Raw genomic sequence first — 22,575 nt, forward strand, 5'->3', positions numbered from 1 at the left:
CCATAGCTTTCTCTCGTTCTGTTACTTGCATGAACCAGAAACCTAACGAGAAATGAGAATGCACAACATTTTTTTTAATGAATTGAATGAGTATTGGAATAAATCTGAAAAACCACCAAATTCCCGAGTGTGTCGGATTCATGGAGTTTTACTGAGCAACAAACAGCCAAAGAGAGACCAAGGGAGAATGTTCCCATATTTATGAACTAATGCATTTCGTTGTCTCTGTACTGTACACTGACAATGACAATTAAAATTGAATCTGAATCTGAATCTGAATCTGATATTTTAAGGTAACAGAAAAATGAAAGGAAAGCCGTGCTGGATATAGTAGATGTGGAGAGGATGTATTCACTAGTGGAAGAGTCTTGGATCAGAGGGGGCACCCTCAAAATAAAAGGACATACCTTTAGAAAGGAGATGAGGAGGAATTTCTTTATTCAGAGGGTGGTGAATCTGTGGAATGCATTACCACGGATGGTGGTGGAGACCAAGTTTAGTATTTTTAGTTTAGAGATACAGCACAGAAACAGGCCCTTCGGCCCACCGACTCTGTACCAACCAGCGACCCCCACACATTAACACTATCCTATACACACTTGGGACAAGTTACATTTATGCAACACCAATTAACCCACAAATCTGTATGTATTTGGGAGTGTGCCGCCCAAGTCTTTGTGTATTTTTAATGCAGAGATTGCCAGGTTCTTGATTAGTAAGGGTAGTGTATTTCTTCAGATACATGCCCGTGTGTAACACCTTTTAACATGGGGAGACTGGGGGTGTACAGGCAGCCACCCCGTGGGCCTTGAGAGAGACCTGTCATTAGAATGGAAATGAGGAGGAACGTCTTTAGCCAAAGAGTGATGAATTTATCGAATTCATTGCCACATACAACTGTGGAGGCCTAGTCTTTGGCTAATTTTAAAGTGGAGATTGACAGATTTTTGATTAGCAAGGGCTACGGTTGTGGGGAGATGGCAGGAGAATGGAGTAGACTCAATGGGCTGAATGGCCTAATTCTGCTCCAACGCCTTATGAACTAATGACAGAGAAGAACCATGAACAGTGGGTGTGACGCACAACACAACAGCTCAGTCACATTAACGCATTGAGAGCGTACAGAGCAGCAAAGAGGGCAAGTATGTCTCTTTGTTTACGGTTCATAATGTGCAAAATCGAAGCACTTTCTCTGTTCAGTTGAAATCGAAACTCTTCCAGCACACGCTGAGTTATTTCAAACTCCTCGTCAGTGAGCTGAGTGATCAGAACCTTCTCAGGGTCTTCCTTAACCTCCAGGGGGTCACATTGATATTGAGGAGCCCCCGACCATTTGTCATCAATTATTGTCACCTGGAAATTGAATTAGAATCACTGTCATAAAACGATAACTGCAGGAGAACATGAGATAGGAGCAGAATTAGGCCATTCGGCCCATCAAATCTACTCCGCCATTCAATAATGGTTGGTCTATCTATCCCTCCTAACCCCATTCTGCTGCATTCACCCTGTAACCACTGCAATGCTTCAAGCTCATGCTCACACTCTGCACCAGCAATGCAGACAGTCGCAACACCACAGCCTTCGCCAGTGGCCCTGCAACACCATCTCATAGTTTAGTTTAGTTTGGAGATACGGTGCGGAAATATGCCCTTCAGCCCACTGAGTCCGCGACGACCAGCGATCCCCACACATTAGCACTACCCTGCACACACTAGGGATAATTTTACATTTACCAAGCCAATTAAACCAAGGACACCAAAGTGCTCTGAGAAAGCCCACGCAGTCACGGGTAGAACGTACAAACTCCGAACAGACAGTATAGTAAATACTATCTTCTATATTAAATGTATCTTATATAATCTGTATTTAAAAGTCTGATTAGGCAGTGGGGGGCCTCTCAGACCATTTGGTCATAGGTCAGTGCCGATGTTACATTCTTGTGAAGTGTTGTAATGACATGACTCAAGATTTATGGACTGTTTACACATCCAAGACCATTGGGCTGGAATAATAATGGATTCTGTATTAAGTTTGATATGTTTAATTATACTCATGTTGGGATAAGAGGAAGGACATATGTGAAGGCCAGAAGGTGGTTGGGTGAGGAATATGTGACCTTTGTATGTTGGATTTTTTATGTTTATAAAAACTGAGGTGACTAGGCTTTGAGAAAGAGATGTGGGTCTGTAGATGTAACAATCCTTTGAGAAATGTTGTTAGTGTGGAAACAAAGTCATAAAGTGGCCCATGGAGGAGGTTGGAATGCCATCCCCTAGAGATAACAAGGGGGGGAGGGAGTGTGAGATGGCCACGGGACCATTATCATTAATCAAGTGGGACATTTATATGACCCTTGCGTGCTGAGAAGATAGGAGATGTGAGTTTGCAAAGACAGAGTAAATTTATATTTTAAAGTGTGTAATGTAAGATAATGTTAGTTTAAATATGAATTATAATGAGATCATCTGGCAAATATATATTGTGTTTTAATTAGTATAAATGTTAGATCCCTGTGTTTAGGACTGTAGTTTAAGAAGTAACATTATTTCCAAAGATATATAGGTTTAATGGGAACAATGTAATGTTAATAAAAATTGAATAATCACTATCTATTATATTTTGAGAAGTGGGTTCTGGGAATTGTCTACTTTTCTGGGATTTCATTTTGTTGGAATGAAGCAATTTTGAACAAAGAAGGCAATGCCATGAGGCTAGCAAGGGGCCATAAAGGGACTTATAACTTATATCATGTGACTTATAACTGTTGCAAATGTGGAAATGTACCGGGAAGGAGGGGATAAGTGGGAGCAAGTGATTGGCTGGTAATAAGGGAATGTTAGCAAATGATTGGATATGGAAATGTAACAGGGGTGGGGCATGCTGATTTGAAAATGGTATAAAATGCGATGATCCTTTGTTTGGAGGGAGAGAGCACCATGTGATTTGATGATGTGGGGAAAACCAACTTATATTTGCAAATAAAAGTTTAAACTTCTTGAAGAATTCTCCGTGTGATCTGAATTGATTTGAGTATTGAAAACCACAACAACAGCATCCGTAGTCAGGATTGAACCCGGGTCTCTGGCGCTGTAAGACAGCAACTCTACTGCTGCGCCACTGTGCCGCCCTATCGGGGCGGATCCAATCCAGTGCAGATCCTATTCCAGTGTACACCTGGAATAAGGATTGTTCGACGTAGCTGACAAATAGGCAGGCATAACTGGAACCCATGCAAGTGCCCATGGCTACACCTCTGATTTGGAGGCAGTTGCAGGTGTCAAAGGAGAAGTTCTTGAGGGTGAGGACAAGTTCCGACAGGCAGAGGAGAATGTTAGCAGAGGGAAAATGTGCTGTGTCGTACACAGAAACTTGCTTCATTTCTTTACCTGTTTTACTGTTTATATTTCTTACCAGCTTTAGCTGTTTGGATATAATCTCTGCCTTAACACTGCTTGCCAACAGGATTAAAGTTTCAGGATCCATCTCTGAAAAAGAAACAGAATCATTCACAATGTCTTGCAAGACACCGTACCTCTCTACTCAAGGAGAATAATTCCTTGAATTTGGGATGAATCAAGTCTTTTCTGCACAAGGGTTTTCACTTTCTTCCCAATAGACCGTGAGCCGAGGTGCTTTTTCGTTTCATTCTGTGACCCAAATCACGTATCTACCTGTATTTATAACATATTGTGTAAAAATATTATAGAAATCATCCCTGAAACTCGTCAAGACCAAAACCTGGACATATTTTTAAATTATGAGAAAAAACCTCCAATTTTCCGAGCAGTAATTGTCCAATCAAAGCACGTTTGACAATGAGGCGGACGCCAATTGACCAATGCCGCGCTTTGTAAAAATAGACATCAAATCTTACCGCTGAATGATTGGATGAGAGTGTTTATCGCCCGGATGATCCCTTCGGACTCTGCGGTGAGAGCGAGTGTTTCTCCTGGTGCATTTTCCTTCTCAATTCCCAACAGATCCAGCATCTTCTCCACGCACGCCCTATTACCTTCCTCCATCTGATCCAGCACTTGGAAGTCAGGCTGCACTCCATCCAAAATTTGGTCCAGCTGAGAAGGAACAGCATGGACAGCAAGTGGAATAAAAAAACACACAGATCAATCTGCCCTGCATTCACTCCATCTACACTTCACATTGCCTCAAAAATATAGTCAACATAATCAAATTCTTGGCGCAAACCGGACCAGTAGAAGGTACAGGAGCTTGGAAGTGCACGTCACCAGACTCAGGAACAGCGTTTCCCCCTCTGTTATTAAATTTCTGAACAGGACCTTCCATAAGCTAGGGTAGAAACATAGAAAATAGGTGCAGGAGTAGGCCATTCGGCCCTTCGAGCCTGCACCGCCATTCAATATGATCATGGCTGATCATCCAACTCAGTATCCTGTACCTGCCTTCTCTCCATACCCCCTGATCCCTTTAGCCACAAGGGCCACATCTATCTCCCTCTTAAATATAACCAATGAACTGTGGCCTCAACTACCTTCTGTGGCAGAGAATTCCAGAGATTCACCACTCTCTGAGTGAAAAATGTTTTTCTCATCTCAGTCCTAAAAGACATCCCCCTTATCCTTAAACTGTGACTCCTTGTTCTGGACTTCCCCAACATCGGGAACAATCTTCCTGCATCTAGCCTGTCCAACCGCTTAAGAATTTTATAAGTTTCTATAAGATCCCCCTTCAATCTTCTAAATTCTAGCAAGTACAAGCCGAGTCTATCCAGTCTTTCTTCATATGAAAGTCCTGACATCCCAGGAATCAGTCTGGTGAACCTTCTGTCCTCCCTCCATGGCAAGAATGTCTTTCCTCAGATTAGGAGACCAAAACTGTATGCAATACCCCAGGTGTGGTCTCACCAAGACCCTGTACAACTGCAGTAGAACCTCCCTGCTCCTATACTCAAATCATTTTGCTATGAATGCTAACATACCATTCGCTTTCTTCACTGCCTGCTGCACCTGCATGCCTACTTTCAATGACTGGTGTGCCATGACACCCAGGTCCTGTTGCATCTCCCCTTTTCCTAATCTGCCACCATTCAGATAATAGTCTACTTTCCTGTTTTTGCCACCAAAGTGGATAACCTCACATTTATCCACATTATACTGCATCTGCCATGCATTTGCCCACTCACCCAACCTATCCAAGTCACCTTGCAGACTCGTAGCATCCTCCTCACAGCTAACCCTGCCCCCCAGCTTCGTGTCATCCGCAAATTTGGGGATGTTGCATTCAATTCCCTCGTCCAAATCATTAATATATATTGTAAATAGCTTGGGTCCCAGCACTGAGCCTTGCGGTACCCCACTAGTCACTGCCTGCCATTCTAAAAAGACCCGTTTACTCCTACCCTTTGCTTCCTGTCTGCCAGCCAGTTCTCTATCCACATCAATACTGAACCCCCAATACTGTGTGCTTTAAGTTTATATACTAATCTCTTATGTGGGACCTTGTCAAAGGCCTTCTGAAAGTCCAGATATAACACATTCACTGGTTCTCCTTTATCCACTCTACTAGTTACATCCTCAAAAAATTCTACAAGATTCGTCAGACATGATTTACCCTTCATAAATCCATGATGACTTTGTCCAATGATTTCACCACTTTCCAAATGTGCTGCTAGCCCATCTTTAATAACTGACTCTAGCAGTTTCCCCACTACCGATGTGTGACTAACTGGTCTGCAATTCCCCGTTTTCTCTCCCTCCCTTTTTAAAAAGTGGGGTTACATTAGCTACCCTCCAATCCTCAGGAACTACTCCAGAATCTAAAGAGTTTTGAAAAATGATCACTAATGCATCCACTATTTCTGGGGCTACTTTCTTAAGTACTCTGGGATGCAGCCTATCTGGCCCTGGGCATTGATCGGCCTTTATTCCATTCAATTTACCTAACACCACTTCCCAGATAACCTGGCTTTCACTCATTTCCTCCATCTCATTTGACCCCCGGGTCCTCTGCTATTTCCGGCAGATTATTTATGCCTTCCTTAGTGAAGACAGAACCAAAGTAGTTATTCAATTGGTCTGCCATGTCCTTGTTCCCCATGATCAATTCACCTATTTCTGACTGCAAGGGATCTACATTTGTTTTAACTAATCTTTTTCTCTTTACCCATCGATAAAAATCTTTGCAGTCAGTTTTTATGTTCCCTGCCAGTTTTCTTTCATAATCTATTTTCCCTTCCCTGTCTGTCTGACTCACATCTTCCTCATCGTGGACCTTTAACTGTGTCTCTGGAACTGGTGCCTTACAATGCTGAGAACTATACTGTGTGTAGGAAAGAACTACAGATGCAGGTTTAAACCAAAGATAGACACAAAATGCTGGAGTAACTAAGCAGCACAGGCAGCATCTCTGGAGAGAAGGAATAGGTGGCGTTTCAGGTCGAGAAGCGTCACTGCCTGACGAAGGGTCTCAACCCGAAATATTTTGTGCTATCTTCTGCACTCTGTATCTTCCCCTTTGCTCGACCTATTGTTTGGCGTGACAATATGTATGTATAGTATATCTGATCTATTTGGATATCATGCAAGAGAAAGCTTTTCACTGTACCTCGCTACATGTGCCATTAATAAACCAACACCTAAACCTAATTTTAAACATTGATCAACTTCTCTGCTCTGTACATCAGGGACCCTTGTGCCAAGCAATGAAAAATTTTCCTTTTTCAGATGATTAGTGCAGGGATCTAACACTCATAGAAAATAGATGCAGGAGTAGGCCATTTGGCCCTTCGAGCCAGCACCACCATTCAATATGATCATGGTTGATCATCCAAATTCTGTACCCCGTTCCTGCTTTTTCACCCATAACTCTTGATTCCTTCAGCCCTAAGAGCTAAATCTAACTGTCTAGGAAACCTTTCTGATGTGTTCTATGGCTAAAGCCGAATGCAGAATTAATGTTCTGCTCCAGAGAGGTGTTCCAGCCTCACCGTGGCTTTGGAGAGGGTGCAGAGGTGGTTTACCAGGATGCTGCCTTGATTAGAGGGTAATTGACTATAGGAGAAGTTGGTCAAACGTGGGTTACTTTCTCTGGAACGCTGGAGGCTGAAGGGAGACCTAACAAAAGTGTATCAAATGATGAGAGGGATAAATAGGAGAGACAGTCACATCCTTTTTTTCCAAGAGTGTAAATGTCAAAGACTAGGGGGCACGGCTTTAAGGTGAGAGGGGGAAAGTTTAAAGGAGATGTGTGGAGCATGTTTGTTACACACGCACACACACACACACACACACACACACACCCATCCCACCCGCACACACCCACACACACACACGCACGCACACACACACATACTCACACACTCACACACATACAGTACTGAGTGCCTGGAACACGCTGCTGGGTGTGGTGGTGAAGGCCGACATTATAGTGGCATCTAAGCGGCTTTTCAATATGCACGTGAACATGCAGGGAATGGAAGGATATGGATCACGTGCAGGCAGATAAGATTAGTTTATCTTGGCAACATGCTCGGCAAAGATATTGTGGGCCAAAGGGCCTGTTCCTCTGTTCACGTCTCTGTGTGTACGCAACCGTGCAAGACATGCAGTCAAGTATGAGCACCACACTTTGTGTCGAATATTGTATTCCTGTCCATGCTCAGAGCCACGAACCCATTGCGATGAAGAGGGAAAACCCTTGGTACAAACCATTTCATCAAGAACTGCAAGGCTATCACTGTGCCGAAGAATTTCAAGGATCACATTGAGGAATAGTGTCTTCTTGTCCGCACACATGTTCGTCAGCACGGCAAGTGAAGCAGCAGGTGGGGGCTTCTGGTCACAGCCTGAAGATGGCGGAGAAGCTGAAGAAGATTGAAAAGACGGAATCTCTCGTAAAGTTTAAAAACAACTCGATTTTGACCTTGACAATTAAAGCCAATATCTGAACAACGCAATTGGAAAATAATGGGACTGAGTACATGCAAACTCAGCGCAGGCAGCACCCAAGGTCATGATAGAGCCCCGGTCTCTGGCGCTGTGAGGAAGTAGCTCTTCCAGCTGCGTTACCGTGCCGACAACACATTATGTACCTACATCGTCCACCATTTGTGTTATTATAAACATTTTGAGAAAACATAAAAAGTAAAAATACTGTAAGATAGAGAATCGGTAGATAATAAATAATAATAATAATAAATTTTATTTATGGGCGCCTTTCAAGAGTCTCAAAAGACCGTACAAAAATTTAGCAGGTAGAGGAAAAACGTGTAAGGGGAATGAAATAAATAGTAGAGACATGACTAGTACACAAAGTAAAGACAGAATTCAATACAAAACACAATATGAGGCAATTAATGCACAGATGAAAAGGGAGGGGGACGTGGGGCTAAGGATAGGCAGAGGTGAAGAGAACAAACTCCCACAACAGTCCTCCTCATCTCCTTGGGGAGTCACACAAAATCTGTGTGTTGGGATTTGTGGCAGTTCCAAAGTATAATAGATACAGAATATATATATGTGAAACAGTAAATATGTGGCAACTTACTTGACACGTCAGGACCCTGGAAGTGCACATCCCAATTTAATTCTAAAGAAACAGAAACATAGGACCTGGTATTAGCATTGTATTTGCTCTGTGACCCAAATGACTGAAGAAAGATAACCAATTTATTTAGTCAATCTGACATTCAAAAAGTTTTTTTTTTTTGGTATTATTATACTTTTACATACCCAGAGTATCAGTTGGACTAATCATCAGTTCAGAGACCTTGTACGCAATAGATGTTCCAGCTGGAAAAGTTAACTTCCTTTCTTTACTCACGCTGAGATCAGCTTCAGTCTAAGGCAACAAAGAAAACTACAATATTTAACTGTGAAAGTTAATCCAATGAAAACTGATTCTAGGAAAGTCAATACTCTTCGAGAGAGTGTGAAGACGCCCCAACTATAACGTAAGTGAAAGAATTGCATTTATGTGGAGAGAATTTATATCTATAGAATTAAAAGTCCAATCTTGATCGCTTTCTGTTTGCGCTGTTGTTTGATTTTAGAAAAAACGCTACCATATATGGTTGTGAATTTTGGTCATCTTACTCAGATTCCTCCTCCGATGATCAGGCCCCGAGGATTTTTCCCATTGATTAAAAATAAAACAGTTATTTGTGTTTAAAAAATCTTGAGATTCTCTCTCCTGTCAATCACCGTGATGAGGAGGGGGAGGGACTATAAAACCCAGAAGTATGGACTTGGCTTAGTCGCTACAAGATAGTGAGGGAGAGACCACAATTCTTTAGGAATCTACACAACATTCTAGGAATCGGGAATCTACACAACACTGAGTGTCTACTGAAATGTGCGTGCCCTTCATGTGGTTTTATATGGTTTTATGTGGTTCGGAAACCAGCCCCTTCAGCCCAAACACCCATACTAGCACTCCAGAAAGCCAGCAATATTGGAATGGGTGGAGAGGTGGAATATTGCGTTGGAGGACCAGCCCTCCCGGGTAAAGGTGGGACCCAACAGGTCCCACAGTCTAGCTTTAATTAAAACTATAATGTGCCATACAAATCATACTTTGGACGCTACTTTCGAGATACAGCGTGGAAACATAGAAACATAGAAATTAGGTGCAGGAGTAGGCCATTCGGCCCTTCGAGCCTGCACCGCCATTCAATATGATCATGGCTGATCATCCAACTCAGTATCCCGTACCTGCCTTCTCTCCATACCCCCTGATCCCCTTAGCCACAAGGGCCACATCTAACTCCCTCTTAAATATAGCCAATGAACTGGCCTCAACTACCCTCTGTGGCAGAGAGTTCCAGAGATTCACCACTCTCTGTGTGGGAAACAAGCCCTTCACTCCACAGAGTTCACGCCGACCAGCAATCACCGCGTACATTAGCACTATCTTACACACTTGAGACAATTTTGCAATTTTTTAACCAAAGTCAACTAACCTACAAACCTAAGATAGACACAAAATGCTGGAGTATTTTTCCAGAGATGCTGGCTGTTCTGTTGAGTTACTCTAGCATTTAGTGTCTATCTTCAATGTAAACCAGCATCTGCAGTTCATTCTTATACATGGACTGGCGATGTTTTAGGTCAGGAGCCTTTTTACATATAGGCTTGAAATTCCCCTGTGACAAAGAGCAATGATCCTTCCAACACATAACCTACAAGCTTGTGAATCTTTAGAGTGTGGGAGGAAACTGGAGCACCCGGAGAAACCACACACGGTCACTGGAAGAATATAAAAACATCATATAAACAAGCACCCGTGGTCAGGATCGAACCCGGGTCTCTGGCGCCGAACGGCAGCAACTCTACCGCTGCGCCACCGTGCTGCACAATCAGAGGAATAAAAGATGAAGAAAGTTGAAGAGGAAATTTAAATTACATTCTACTGCTACATTTCGTGCCTGAGGGGAGAAGGAAAATATTCACGATAGGTGAGACGGATGTGAAAAAGCTGTACAAATATAAGAGGGAATACTGGAAATACACGTTATATTGGTGGAGAGTTTCAGGTTAATGACTTTGATGGATAAACAAAGAAATTAGCTAATCAACAATTAACGATACAATATATTCCAAATGGTTCAAATTATCAAACCATTTTCCAAACTCAATTGCAAATAATCCACCTTAAATTGTCTCAGAAAGTTACACACAAATGTTTTAACTTTTTGTTCAAGAGGGAACTGCAGATGCTGGAAAATCGAAGGTACACAAAAATGCTGGAGAAACTCAGCGGGTGCAGCATTATCTATGGAGCGAAGGAAATAGGTAACGTTTCGGGCCGAAACCTTTCTTCAGACTGATAGGGGGTGGCGGGGAGAAGGAAGGAAAAAGGAGGAGGAGGAGCCCGAGGACTGGGGGATGGGAGGAGACAGCTCGAGGGCTAAGGAAGGGGAGGAGACAGCAAGGGCTAACAAAATTTGGAGAATTCAATGTTCATGCCTACCGGATGCAGGCTCCCCAAGCGTTTTAACTTTTTCTCAGGTTTGAAGGTTAATGAATTGCACACAACTTAATAATGCAAATATTAGTTTTAGTTTGAGAAATACAGCATGGAAACAGGCCTTTCGGCCCACTGAGTTCACCGACCATCGATCACCTGTTCATGCTAGTTCTATGTTATCCCACGTTCTCATGCACTCCGTACACACTAGGGGCTATTTTTACTGCGGCCTATTCACCTACAAACCCGCATGTAATGTGGGAGGAAACAGGATGACCAGGTGGTCACAGGGAGAATGTGAACAGGGATGGTCTAGAGGAAGTTTACCGGAATGATCCCAGGAATGATTGGGTTAATGTATGATGAGTGTTTGACGTTATTGGGCCTGTACTCGCTGGAGGTCATAGCCTCAGAATCAAAGGACGTACCTTCAGAAAGATGAGAAGGAATTTCTTTAGTCTGAGGGTGGTGCAAATGTGGAATTAATTCCCACAGATGACTGTGGAGGTCAAGTCAATGGATTTGTTGAAGGCCGAGATTGATAGATCCTCGATTAGTACGGGTGTCAGGGGTTATGGGGAGAAGGCAGGAGAATGGGGTTGAGAGGGGAAGATAGATCAGCCAACTCTACCAGCGGCTCTACCAGTCCCACTTGAAGCCAAGTAAAAAAGTTATACTCCCCTTCAGAAGTTTCATTAGAACTTTCATTCCTGTTTCAGCCTTAGCTGAGCTGTTTACAGAACATGCATGTTCCGTCTCTATCACTTCCAGTATCACATAAACCGTATTATTCTTCATGTGTTTCACAAACGGATGTTCTCTGTTCACTTTCCTGAAAAGATAAAGTTAAGAAGAATGGTACCACTTAATCAGTTCTGACAAAAGAGGAAATGATGGCATAAGTTAGACAATAGTTTTGCAATTCACCCAACATCAAATTCAAGATTCTCACTAAAGTCGTCAATGAAAATAACAACAACTTGAATCATTCTGTGTGTAATAATCCAAGTGTATGTTATATTAAGCAAAGTTAGAGCAAGTTGTACAAAATCATGAGAGGAATAAATCAGGTAGATGCACAGTCTCTTTCCCAGAGAAGGGGAATCAAGAACCAGAGGACATAGGTTTAATGTGAAGGGGAAAAGATTTAATAGGAATCTGAGGGGTAACTTTTTCACATAAAGTGTTGTGAGTGTATGGGACGAGCTGCCGAATGAGGTAGTTGAGGAAGGTGCTATCAAAACATGTACTAAATATTTAGGTACATGGAAACAACAAGTTTGGAAGGATGTGGGTGAAACGCAGGCAGGTGAGACTAGTGTAGATGGGCATGTTGGTCCGCGTGGGCAGGTTGGGGAGAAGGGCCTGTTTCCATGCTGTATTAATCCATGACTCTCTGCCTCAGCCAAATGTCAAAGCAGTAAACATTTTTGAATGTTTCTGAATATCAGAAAATCTATTTAAAAAATGTCCAATAATAAACATCCTACTTTTCTTAAAAGACAAGTTAAAGCAAAGCTAAATCTGACAGATAATGCCAGCGGTTTTCACTGTTGAATAAGCTGGCAAAGTACAAGAGGCTGTCAAACGCCACATTGAAATGAAAAATACACCATCTCTGCGAGGAATAATCAACACACTGGAGGAACTCAGTGGGTCAGACAGCATCTGTGGAGGGAAATAGACAAACGACACTTCAGGTTGGGAGCCTTCTTCATTGAGATTGTCAGCTTCTTTTGGATTGGTAACCTGGGTTTGTGTGAGTTTAGTCTCGTTTAGAGATACAGTGCGGAAACAGGCCCTTCGGCCCTTCTAGTCCACGCCGACCAGTGACCCCGTACACTAGCCCTATCCTACACGCGAGGGACAATTTACAATTTTTATAGAAGGTAATTAATCTACGTCGTTGAAGGGTGTGGGAGTGAACCAGAACATCTGGAGAAAACCCACATGGTCACAGGGAGAACGTGCAAACTCCGCACAGACAGCACCCGTAATCAGGATTGAACCCGCGTCTCTAGCGCTGTAAAGCATCAACTCTACCACTGCACCAATGATTACCTGTCTTTGACAACATCCAGCAGCGTGCGATCAGAGATTGTGTGCTTTCGCATTTCCACACTTGACATGGCGTCTGAGGAATTTCCTGAGACGTGCGCTCCTACATCAACACAGTCGACATCCACACCCGCTTGGGCACCGACCGAGGTGCTGGAAGACTCAGAGAAGCAGGCAATGATAGAGCTACTCAATCCTAGGAAAAGAAAAGACATTGACTGCAAGCTGTTGCTCGCTATTTTCGCTATGGTATCTCTGGTATTCCACTTCAGGCAGGGTGCAAGGCCATAAAACTCAAGTGCAGTTTCATGCCACTTCAGATAGGGTGCAAGGCCACCAAACTCAAGTGCAGTTGCATGCCATTTCAAGCAGGGTGCACACCACACTTTCAAAGCAACCACATTTTATAGCAACCACCATTTTTCATTTTCAAAGCAACCACATTTTCAAAGCAACTACCATTTTCATTTTCAAAACAACCACCATTTTCATTTTCAACAAGCCAAAAACAGCTTTTGCTTTTTCAAACCAAAAAACACTTTTGCATTTACAAACTACATATTCAAATCACATTAAGGGCACTGACAAGTCAGTAAAATCACTCCCAGTTTAGTAAACATGTGTTCAGTGTTATTCACAGCTCGGACTGAGAGTCGTGACCTGTTGCTCCCCCATCTTGCAGGGAACTGAGGCACCTCCACCACTTCCGGGTTTTATAGTCCCTTCCCCCTACCACCAGAAGGGGCGTGGCCTTCATGGCATGATTGACAGGAGAGAGAATCTCAAGATTTTTTAAAATATTAATGAGTCTTTTATTTTTCATTGAAGGGAAAATTACTCTTGTCCTGCACTGATTAAGATGGCCAAAAATCACAGCCGTAAGTGGTAGCGTTTTTTCTAAAATCAATATACAGTGCAAACAGGAAGTGGTCAAGATCAGAGTTTCAATTGTATAGATTAAACAAGAACTCATCGTATGAAGTTTGATCTTTATTTTATGAGTAGTTGGAGTGAGAGACTACGTGAAGAACCCGCCAGCCCGCATGCGCGTCAATCTTCAAAGCAACTGTATGAAACCACAGATCACTTGCATCAAATTAAACTATAGAAAGATTAATAACGCTTGACTTACCAAATGATCTTTATGAGATTCAAGGTTGGGAGTGGAGGGCACTTAGTTCCTCAATCCAACTTTTCATAAAATAAAGATCAAACTTCAAACGATAAGTGCTTGAAAACAGCTACCATAGTCGAAAAATTCTAAAGTCACCAACCTGAATGACTACCGCCCGGTGGCCCTAACTCCAATACCCATGAAGTGCTTTGAAAGGCTGGTCCTCTCCCACATCAAATCCAGCATCCCTGCCTCACTGGACTCTCATCAATTTGCGTACAGGGCAAATAGATCAACAGAGGATGCCATCTCTCTGGCTCTTCACACTGTCCTGACTCACCTGGACAGACAGGGCACGTACATGAGGATGCTCTTCATAGACTATAGCTCTGCATTCAATACGGTCATCCCCACCAAGCTCACCACCAAACTCCACCAGCTAGGCCTCAACTCGCCGATATGCGATTGGATCCTGAATTTTCTGACGGCGCGACCGCAGGCAGTGAGACTGGGCCTGCACCTGTCCTCCACTATCACCCTGAGCACCGGCACACCACTAAGCCCCAGGCTCTACTCCCTCTTCACTCACAACTGTGTTCCTACATTCGACACAAACACCATCGTGAAGTTTGCAGACGACTCAACAGTGATTGGGCTGATCACCAACGGTGATGAAACAAAATACAGAGCGGAGGTGCAGAACCTGGCGGACTGGTGCTCATGTAACAACTTGTCACTAAACACCTCCAAGACCAGGGAGCTGATTATTGACTTCAGGAGGTCACATAATGGAGAATACGCCCCAATCTCCATCTACGGGGACAGTGTGGAGAGAGTGTCCAGCTTTAAGTTTCTGGGCACTCACATTTCAGAGGACCTCACATGGTCCACCAACACCGCTGCACTGGTCAAGAAGGCACAGCAACGACTGTTCTTCCTGAGGACATTAAAAAAGACACGTCTGCCCCAACAGCTGCTGACAACCTTCTACCGCTGCACCACAGAGAGCATATTAATGTATGGCATCTCTGTGTGGTATCTCAGCTCCATGGATGCGGAGAGGAGAGCTCTTCAGCGCGTCGTCCACAGAGCGCAGAGGATTATTGGGACACAGCTACCAGCCTTGGAGGGCATCTACCACACACGGTGCCTCAGGAAGGCCGTCAGCATCCATAAAGACTCCTCACACCCTTGTAATGGACTGTTCGAACTACTTCCCTCCGGCAGACGTTACAAGGCCTTCTACGCCTGAACCTCCAGACTCGGGAACAGCTTCATTCCCAGAGCTATAGCGGCTCTGAACCGGCCCTGCTGAGTGCCCCCCACCCCCCATAGACTGTCCCTCTCGGATGGTCACGTCACACAGACACATCTGCACTTTAGTCTGTTTGAAATGTTTTGACTATTTTACTGTTCTTTTTACAAACCATATTCTTGGGGTATCTAAATCTAAATGTTATTAGTTATTTAAGTTATGACATCGGATGGAAGCTGGCATACCAAATCTCGTTGCGCTTATGTGCAATGACAATAAAAGATATTATTATTATTATTATTGAGCAAAACACAAAGCCCTGGAAGAACTCAACGGGTCAGGCAGCATCTGTTGTTAGGATTGGATGGGCAACATCGCGGGTTGAGACCCTTCTTCACTCTGAAACGTCATGTGTCCACTTTCCTCGATAAATGCTGCCTGACCTGCTGAGTTACTCCAGCACTTTGTGTTTTATAAAAGAATCCAGCAACAGCAGTTCCTCGTGTCTACATTATTCTGGGTATCTTAATCTAAACTATCATCTCCCTTTTACAACATTGCTTCTACATTTGTCATCAACTTAACTTGTAGCAAGCTAGACTGCAGTGTGCAGGAAAATGCAAAAAATGCCATATCTTACCAAAATCTATATCTTGGCCATCAATCAATATATCAGTCAGTGTGAAGGGAGTGGGAACATAATTTTCTCTTTTGGAAAATATTTTTTTCTTCTTTTTGATGACTAGGTGAAGTGGTTTGCATTTTGGAGAATCAAGCGGGCTTTTCACAGGAAACAATGCGCTGCCTTCAGGGTCAATCTCGCTCACAATTTTCTTGGTAGTGCTTTGAAACATGGCTCTAAAAACGAACAAACATTAAGCATAACATTAACAATGGAGATACACGGCATGTTAGGCAGCATCTCTCTGAAGACGAAAACAGAGCCAATGGTAAGGTCAACTACCATTCACCAAACATAGATTATGATGAAGGCACAAGGAGCTTGAGGTGATGGAACAGAAGGTGATGGAGAAACTCTAGGTCATGCAGCATCTGTGGAGGGAAACAGACAGTTGACGTTCCGGGTCTAGTCTAGGTGAGCTGATTGTCATATGCACAAGTACAATGAAGTACAGGTACATCACAGGTGCAGCAGCACCACTAGCACATAGACTCAAACAAATATAAATAACATTGGCCTTCATCAGTCAGTTTAGCAGTTGGGAGGTAAAGTTGCAAATGTATAAGACATTGGTGATGCCGCATTTAGAGTATTGTGTTCAGTTCTGGGCACCAGAAATGCTGGAGCAACTCAGTGGAACAGGCAGCATCTCTGGAGGGAAGGAATCGGTGATGTTTCAGGTAGAGACCCTTCCTGACTCGGGTGGTGGGAGATATTGGGGAAATAAGAGCGCACCAGATTTGGGGAGGAAGGAGGGAGGGGGGAGAAAGAGGAGGTTGAGAACCTCTCCAGAGATGCTGCCTGGCCCGCTGAATTACTCCGGCATTTTGTGTCTATCATCGGTGTAAACCAGCGCCTTCCTACACCACACTGATAAACAAGATATTTGATCCGCATTCATTATCTATCCTGACCAGGGCCAGCCTTAAGCTGATTGGACCGATAGCTCCCAATTGGGCCCTGCGCCAATGGGGGGCCCCGCGCTAATTTTCCATATTTCGTACGGAAATACAAATTCGCGTTGCTAAATACAATTATTTTTCAAACATTCGCCTTTATTTGTATACGTTTTCTATTTTAAACGAACGTGGATAAAAACCACTGCACCGGCCATCAGACAAAAACGATGTGTTAACTACTAGCACGTTAACAGCCAGTAGTTAACACGTAGTTATACAATGTGTCATCAATTAATCGATCCACATTCCTCAGTAAATGTAATTGTGTTTTGACCAAGTATTAATTACGCCCTGTGAATTTTATACAAAGGAACACAACGTCATTAATACTTGGTCAAAACACAATTACACTGAGGAATATAGATCGATGCATTGACGACACATTGAGAATTTCTTAAAACTCATCATCGTGGTTGAGGGCTCAGACTGCGAGCTTCTTCTTGATGTGCAGGTTAGTCATTCACCTACCGACCCTCGTTGTGTCTCCCTGTGTTTCGCTCGCTCCCTCCCTCCCTCTCTCTCGCGCGCACGCTTTCTCTCCCCCACTCCCATTTCTTCTCTCTCACACTCTCTCACTCCCTCTCTCTCATTCCCTCTCTCTCACCCTGTCGCCTCGGCATTCCCGGAGTCATTGACATTTTGCTGTGACGGCTGCGGATCCTTTCTGTTAGTGTGGGGGGTGGGGGGGTCATTGACTTTTGTTGCCAATGTTTTAGAGTAAAGCATAACTCACTTCCCAAATGTGCTGTACAAAACTAGAAGGTGTATTGCCCTGCACTGTTTCACAGATCTCCAATGAGCTGGTTCAATGGTGGAAGGGTCTGAAGAATCGCCTCAACCCAAAATGTCACCCATTCCTTGGCCCACCGAGTTACTCCGTCATTTTGTGTCAATTTTCGTTTAGAAAGAAAGAAAATAGAACATCTTTGTTGGTTCGTTATGACTTGACGGGGCTTTCAAATCTCGCACGAGATACCTTCGCGGCACGGTGGAGCAGCGGTAGAGTCGCTGCCTCACAGAGCCAGAGACCCGGGTTCTTTCCTGATGACCGGTGCTGTCAATTTATAAGTTCTCCCCGTGACCTGCATTGGTTTTCTCTGAGATCTTGCGTTTCCTCCCGCTCTCCAAAGACGTACAGGTTGTAGGTTAAGTGGCTTGGTACAAATGTAAATTGTCACTAGTGTGTGTGGGATAGTGTTTGTGTGCGCGGATTGCTGGTCGGAGCGGACTCAGTGGGCCGAAGGGCCTGTTTCCGTGCTATATCACTAAACTAAACTAGAGCAGATAATCTATGGAAAGAAAGCAGGGCATCTTTATTGGTGCATTATGACTTGACGGGGATTTCAAATCCCGCACTAAATACCTTCAAGAATGGAGCATACATCAGTCATAGAAACAGATATAAAATAGAAGCAAGAGTATGCCATTTGGCCCTTCGAGCCATCACTGCCATTCTATATGATCATCTAAAATCAGTATCCTCGTTCCTGCTTTCTCCCCATATCCCTTGATTCCGTTAGCCCTAAGAGCTAAATCTAACTCTCTTGACAATATCCAGTGAATTGGCCTTCACTGCCCCCTGTGGCAGAGAATTGCACAGATTCACAACTCTGGGTGAAAAGATGTTTCCTCATCTCAGTTCTAAATGGCCTACCCCCTTATTCTTAAACTGTGGCCCCTTGTTCTGGACTCCCCATTCACTCTGGGTGAAGTCCAGGTGGAGCTGACAATGTTTGCATCTTCCACTTTAAATAAAAGTCAACTGAATTACGGAAGGTTAGAGAATGAAGTGTATTGATGCCTCTTTCATCAGAAGCACGGTTGACATTTGTTACAATGAGAAATCAACTTTTATTTCAAGTAATTTAAACATAGAAACATAGAAACATAGAAATTAGGTGCAAGAGTAGGCCATTCGGCCCTTCGAGCCTGCACCGCCATTCAATGTGATCATGGCTGATCATCCAACTCAGTATCCCGTACCTGCCTTCTCTCCATATCCCCTGATCCCCTTAGCCACAAGGGCCACATCTAACTCCCTCTTAAATATAGCCAATGAACTGGCCTCAACTACCCTCTGTGGCAGAGAGTTCCAGAGATTCACCACTCTCTGTGTGAAAAAAAGTTCTTCTCATCTCGGTTTTAAAGGATTTCCCCCTTATCCTTAAGCTGTGACCCCTTGTCCTGGACTTCCCCAACATCGGGAACAATCTTCCTGCATCTAGCCTGTCCAACCCCTTAAGAATTTTGTAAGTTTCTATAAGATCCCCTCTCAATCTTCTAAATTCTAGAGAGTATAAACCAAGTCTATCCAGTCTTTCTTCATAAGACAGTCCTGACATCCCAGGAATCAGTCTGGTGAACCGTCTCTGCACTCCCTCTTAAGTCACTTCATTAAACGTGGGGACAAGCAGTGTGGAGATTGCTTTCTTCACTGCTTTCAGTGACACATCCATGGGCTCCAATGAACAATGTTATGAATATCTTCTTAATTTGACTGAAAACTGTGCGTTACGACAATATTTACTTAGCGAGGTCATAGATCACCTTGCAAGAAGCTCTAGCCATCATGGTTAGAGTGGGAAACTTCACTATTTTTTTTATTGAGAAGAAGTATCATCTTATGTTTTGATCTCAGGCCTCTTTACCCACTGTGGTCTCAGTGCCGGTGATTCCAACCACGGCAGCCTCCTGAATGCAGAGATGTGTGAGTTTACTGAGTACAATGTGACGATACAATTGAGTCTGGATTAGGTTTTTAGTTCAGAGTCAATGCCGAAGGCAGACCAAACATCTTAAACAGATATTGGTCAGATACCGTGAGAAACCATGTGAAATAATCACTGGACTTTATTTTTTAATGAATGTACCTGCATGTTATACTGTTTAGTTTGGAGATACAGCGCAGAGTTCGCACCGACCAGCAATTTTATTATTTTCCTATTTGTCAATTAATTTGTGCCCGATTATTTGGTGGCCAATAAACCGCTGTCTCTAAGGGGGTTGCGTCCAATCACCAACCAGCTTGCCTTAAAATACCCATCCAATCAACAATTCGGTCTCCTGTCGTCCAATCAGCCGCTGTCTCCAAGGGCATTGTGTCCAATCACATAATGCAGTTTAATGGTAATTAGCAGCTAGGGTAAAGGTTGGAAGCCAGCGGAGATACTGACAGTCAAACGGGAGGGAGCAGGAGACATAGAAACATAGACATAGAAATTAGGTGCAGGAGTAGGCCATTCGGCCCTTCGAGCCTGCACCGCCATTCAGTATGATCATGGCTGATCATCCAACTCGGTATCCCGTACCTGCCTTCTCTCCATACCCTCTGATCCCCTTAGCCACAAGGGCCACATCTAACTCCATCTTAAATATAGCCAATGAACTGGCCTCAACTACCCTCTGTGGCAGAGAGTTCCAGAGATTCACACAGAGACATTCACACAGTGTATAATCCACAGCACCTAGTGTACAATTTCATAATGTATACTAAATAACTGGGCTGACAGACCTTGGCTGGGAACCTGGAGCCCACCAAAATTGTTCCCAATTGCCAATTAAATTTCAACATATATATATGTATGAATTGCAACATGTGGGCGACAGGTGGCGCAATGGGCTAAGTGTTCGGCTGGCGACAGGAAGGTAGCCGGTTCGAATCCCGCTTGGAGTGCATACTGTCGTTGTGCTCTGTTCTGCTATAGGATCTTTGGTTGTGTCCTTGGGCAAGACACCTCACCCACCTTTGCATGTGTGTGAGTGATTGGTGGTGGTCGGAGGGGCCGTAGGCGCAGATGTCTCCAGTCCATTCCCTCCCCAGATGCTGCCTGACCCGCTCAGTTCCTCCAGCACTTATTAAAAATTACAGCTTCTACCGTTTGCGGGACTTTTTGTTTACATTCAAAGGTGAGGAACGGGCTGTGTTGGGTTCTCGGTAACGTGGTTCTTGAAATCAGGTGAGAATTGAATTCTCGAGGTGAACTCCCGGGCTTGGGAACAGCGGGGAGATTTGTTGACCAGCTTACCCCCCCCCCCCCCCCCCCCCCCCCCCACCGCCCGTCACGCCCTCCCGTCCCCACCGCCCCTCTCCTTCCCTCCTCTCCGCAACCCCTCCCCACTCTCCACCCCTCACAACCCACACTGAATCCGATTCCCAGAGCTGCCCCCTTGCCGTTTCCACCCACCTGCTGTTGGTGTTCGCTGCCGTCTGAGAGCTGCCCGGCCCCGCTGTCCCTCGGTCAGAAATAGCAGTTTACCTCTTGGAATGTGAGCAACCTGGATCCTCAACCTTCTTTCCCCCAGCTCGCCCAAAGCTGTCAAACGCAGAGATTGATCGGAGTTGAATACATAGGCCGGTCTATAGATCTATATTGGGTGGAAGGGGTGGAGATGCGGTTTAATATTTATGGTTACTATCATTAAAATTAGACAATAGACAATAGGTGCAGGAGTAGGCCATTCGGCCCTTCGAGCCAGCACCGTCATTCAATGTGATCATGGCTGATCATCCCCAATCAGTACCCCGTTCCTGCCTTCTCCCCATATCCCCTGACTCTGCTAATTTTCAGAGCCCTATCTAGCTCTCTCTTGAAAGCATCCAGAGAACCTGCCTCCATCGCCCTCTGAGGGGCAGAGAATTCCACAGACTGACCACTCTCTGTGAGAAACAATGTTTCATCGTCTCCGTTCTAAATGGGAGAGAGAGAGAGCGAAAGACAGAGAGACGCAACGAGGGTCGGTAGGTGAATGACTAACGTGCACACCAAGAAGAAGCCCTCTTTATTCTTAAACTGTGGCCCCTGATTCTAGACTCGCCCAACATCGGGAACATTTTTCCTGCCTCTAGCGTGTCCAAACCCTTAACAATCTTGTATGTTTCAATGAGATATCCTCTCATCCTTCTACACTCCAGAGTGTACAAGCCCAGCTGCTCCATTCTCTCAGCATATGACAGTCCCGCCATCCCTGGAATTAACATTGTAAACCTACGCTGCACTCCCTCAATAGCAAAAATGTCCATCAAATTAGGGGACCAAAACTGTACACAATACTCCAGGTGTGGTCTCACTAGGGCTCTATATAACTGCAGAAGGACCTATTTGCTCCTATATACGATTTCTCTTGTTATAAAGGCCAACATGCCATTCGCTTTCTTCACTGCCTGCTGTACCTTCATGCTTACTTTCATAGACTGATGTACAAGGACCCCCAGATACCGTTGTACTTCCCCTTTTCCCAACGATGCCATTTAGATAGTAATCTGCCTTCCTGTTTTTTGCTACCAAAGTGGATAACCTCACATTTATCCACATTAAACTTAATCTGCCATGCATTGGCCCACTCCCCCAACCTGTCCAAGTCACCCTGCATTCTCTTAGCATCGTCCTCACAGTTCACACTGACACCCAGCTTTGTGTCATCTGCAAATTTGTTAATGTTACTTTGAATCCCTTCATACAAATCATTGATGTATATTGTAAATAGCTGAGGTCCAGGCACTGAGCCTTGCGGTACCTCACTAGTCACTGCCTGCCATTCTGAAAGGGACCATGGAATCCATACT

At 44.1% G+C, this 22,575-nt stretch overlaps 1 protein-coding gene across 1 annotated transcript; it reads right to left on the reverse strand.

The window, feature by feature from the left end:
* Positions 1 to 59: 59 nt before the first annotated feature.
* LOC129710162 (uncharacterized) lies at positions 60 to 21,319 on the reverse strand. The gene is made up of 10 exons (XM_055656937.1): positions 21,197 to 21,319; positions 16,012 to 16,229; positions 13,006 to 13,198; positions 11,626 to 11,776; positions 8,709 to 8,817; positions 8,524 to 8,565; positions 7,686 to 7,840; positions 3,878 to 4,076; positions 3,415 to 3,488; positions 60 to 1,353 (listed from the first exon to the last, which is right to left on the reverse strand). The coding sequence occupies exons 2-10, from the start codon at positions 16,223 to 16,225 to the stop codon at positions 1,099 to 1,101; spliced, it is 1,392 nt and encodes a 463-aa protein (XP_055512912.1). The 5' UTR covers positions 16,226 to 16,229; positions 21,197 to 21,319; the 3' UTR covers positions 60 to 1,098.
* Between the last annotated feature and the right edge of the window lie 1,256 nt (positions 21,320 to 22,575).

This window comes from Leucoraja erinacea, chromosome 27 (genome assembly GCF_028641065.1).
Source record: "Leucoraja erinacea ecotype New England chromosome 27, Leri_hhj_1, whole genome shotgun sequence".
NCBI classification, from domain to species: Eukaryota; Metazoa; Chordata; class Chondrichthyes; order Rajiformes; family Rajidae; genus Leucoraja; species Leucoraja erinaceus.

Coding starts and splice junctions, on each gene's coding strand:
- LOC129710162 (XM_055656937.1), bottom strand. CDS start 16,225: ATGTTTCAAAGCACTACCAAGAAAATTGTGAGCGAGATTGACCCTGAA. Junction 13,199..16,011: donor TGGCCAAGATATAGATTTTG/GTAAGATATGGC, acceptor TTCTTTTCCTAG/GATTGAGTAGCTCTATCATT. Junction 3,489..3,877: donor TCTCATCCAATCATTCAGCG/GTAAGATTTGAT, acceptor TTTCTTTTTCAG/AGATGGATCCTGAAACTTTA.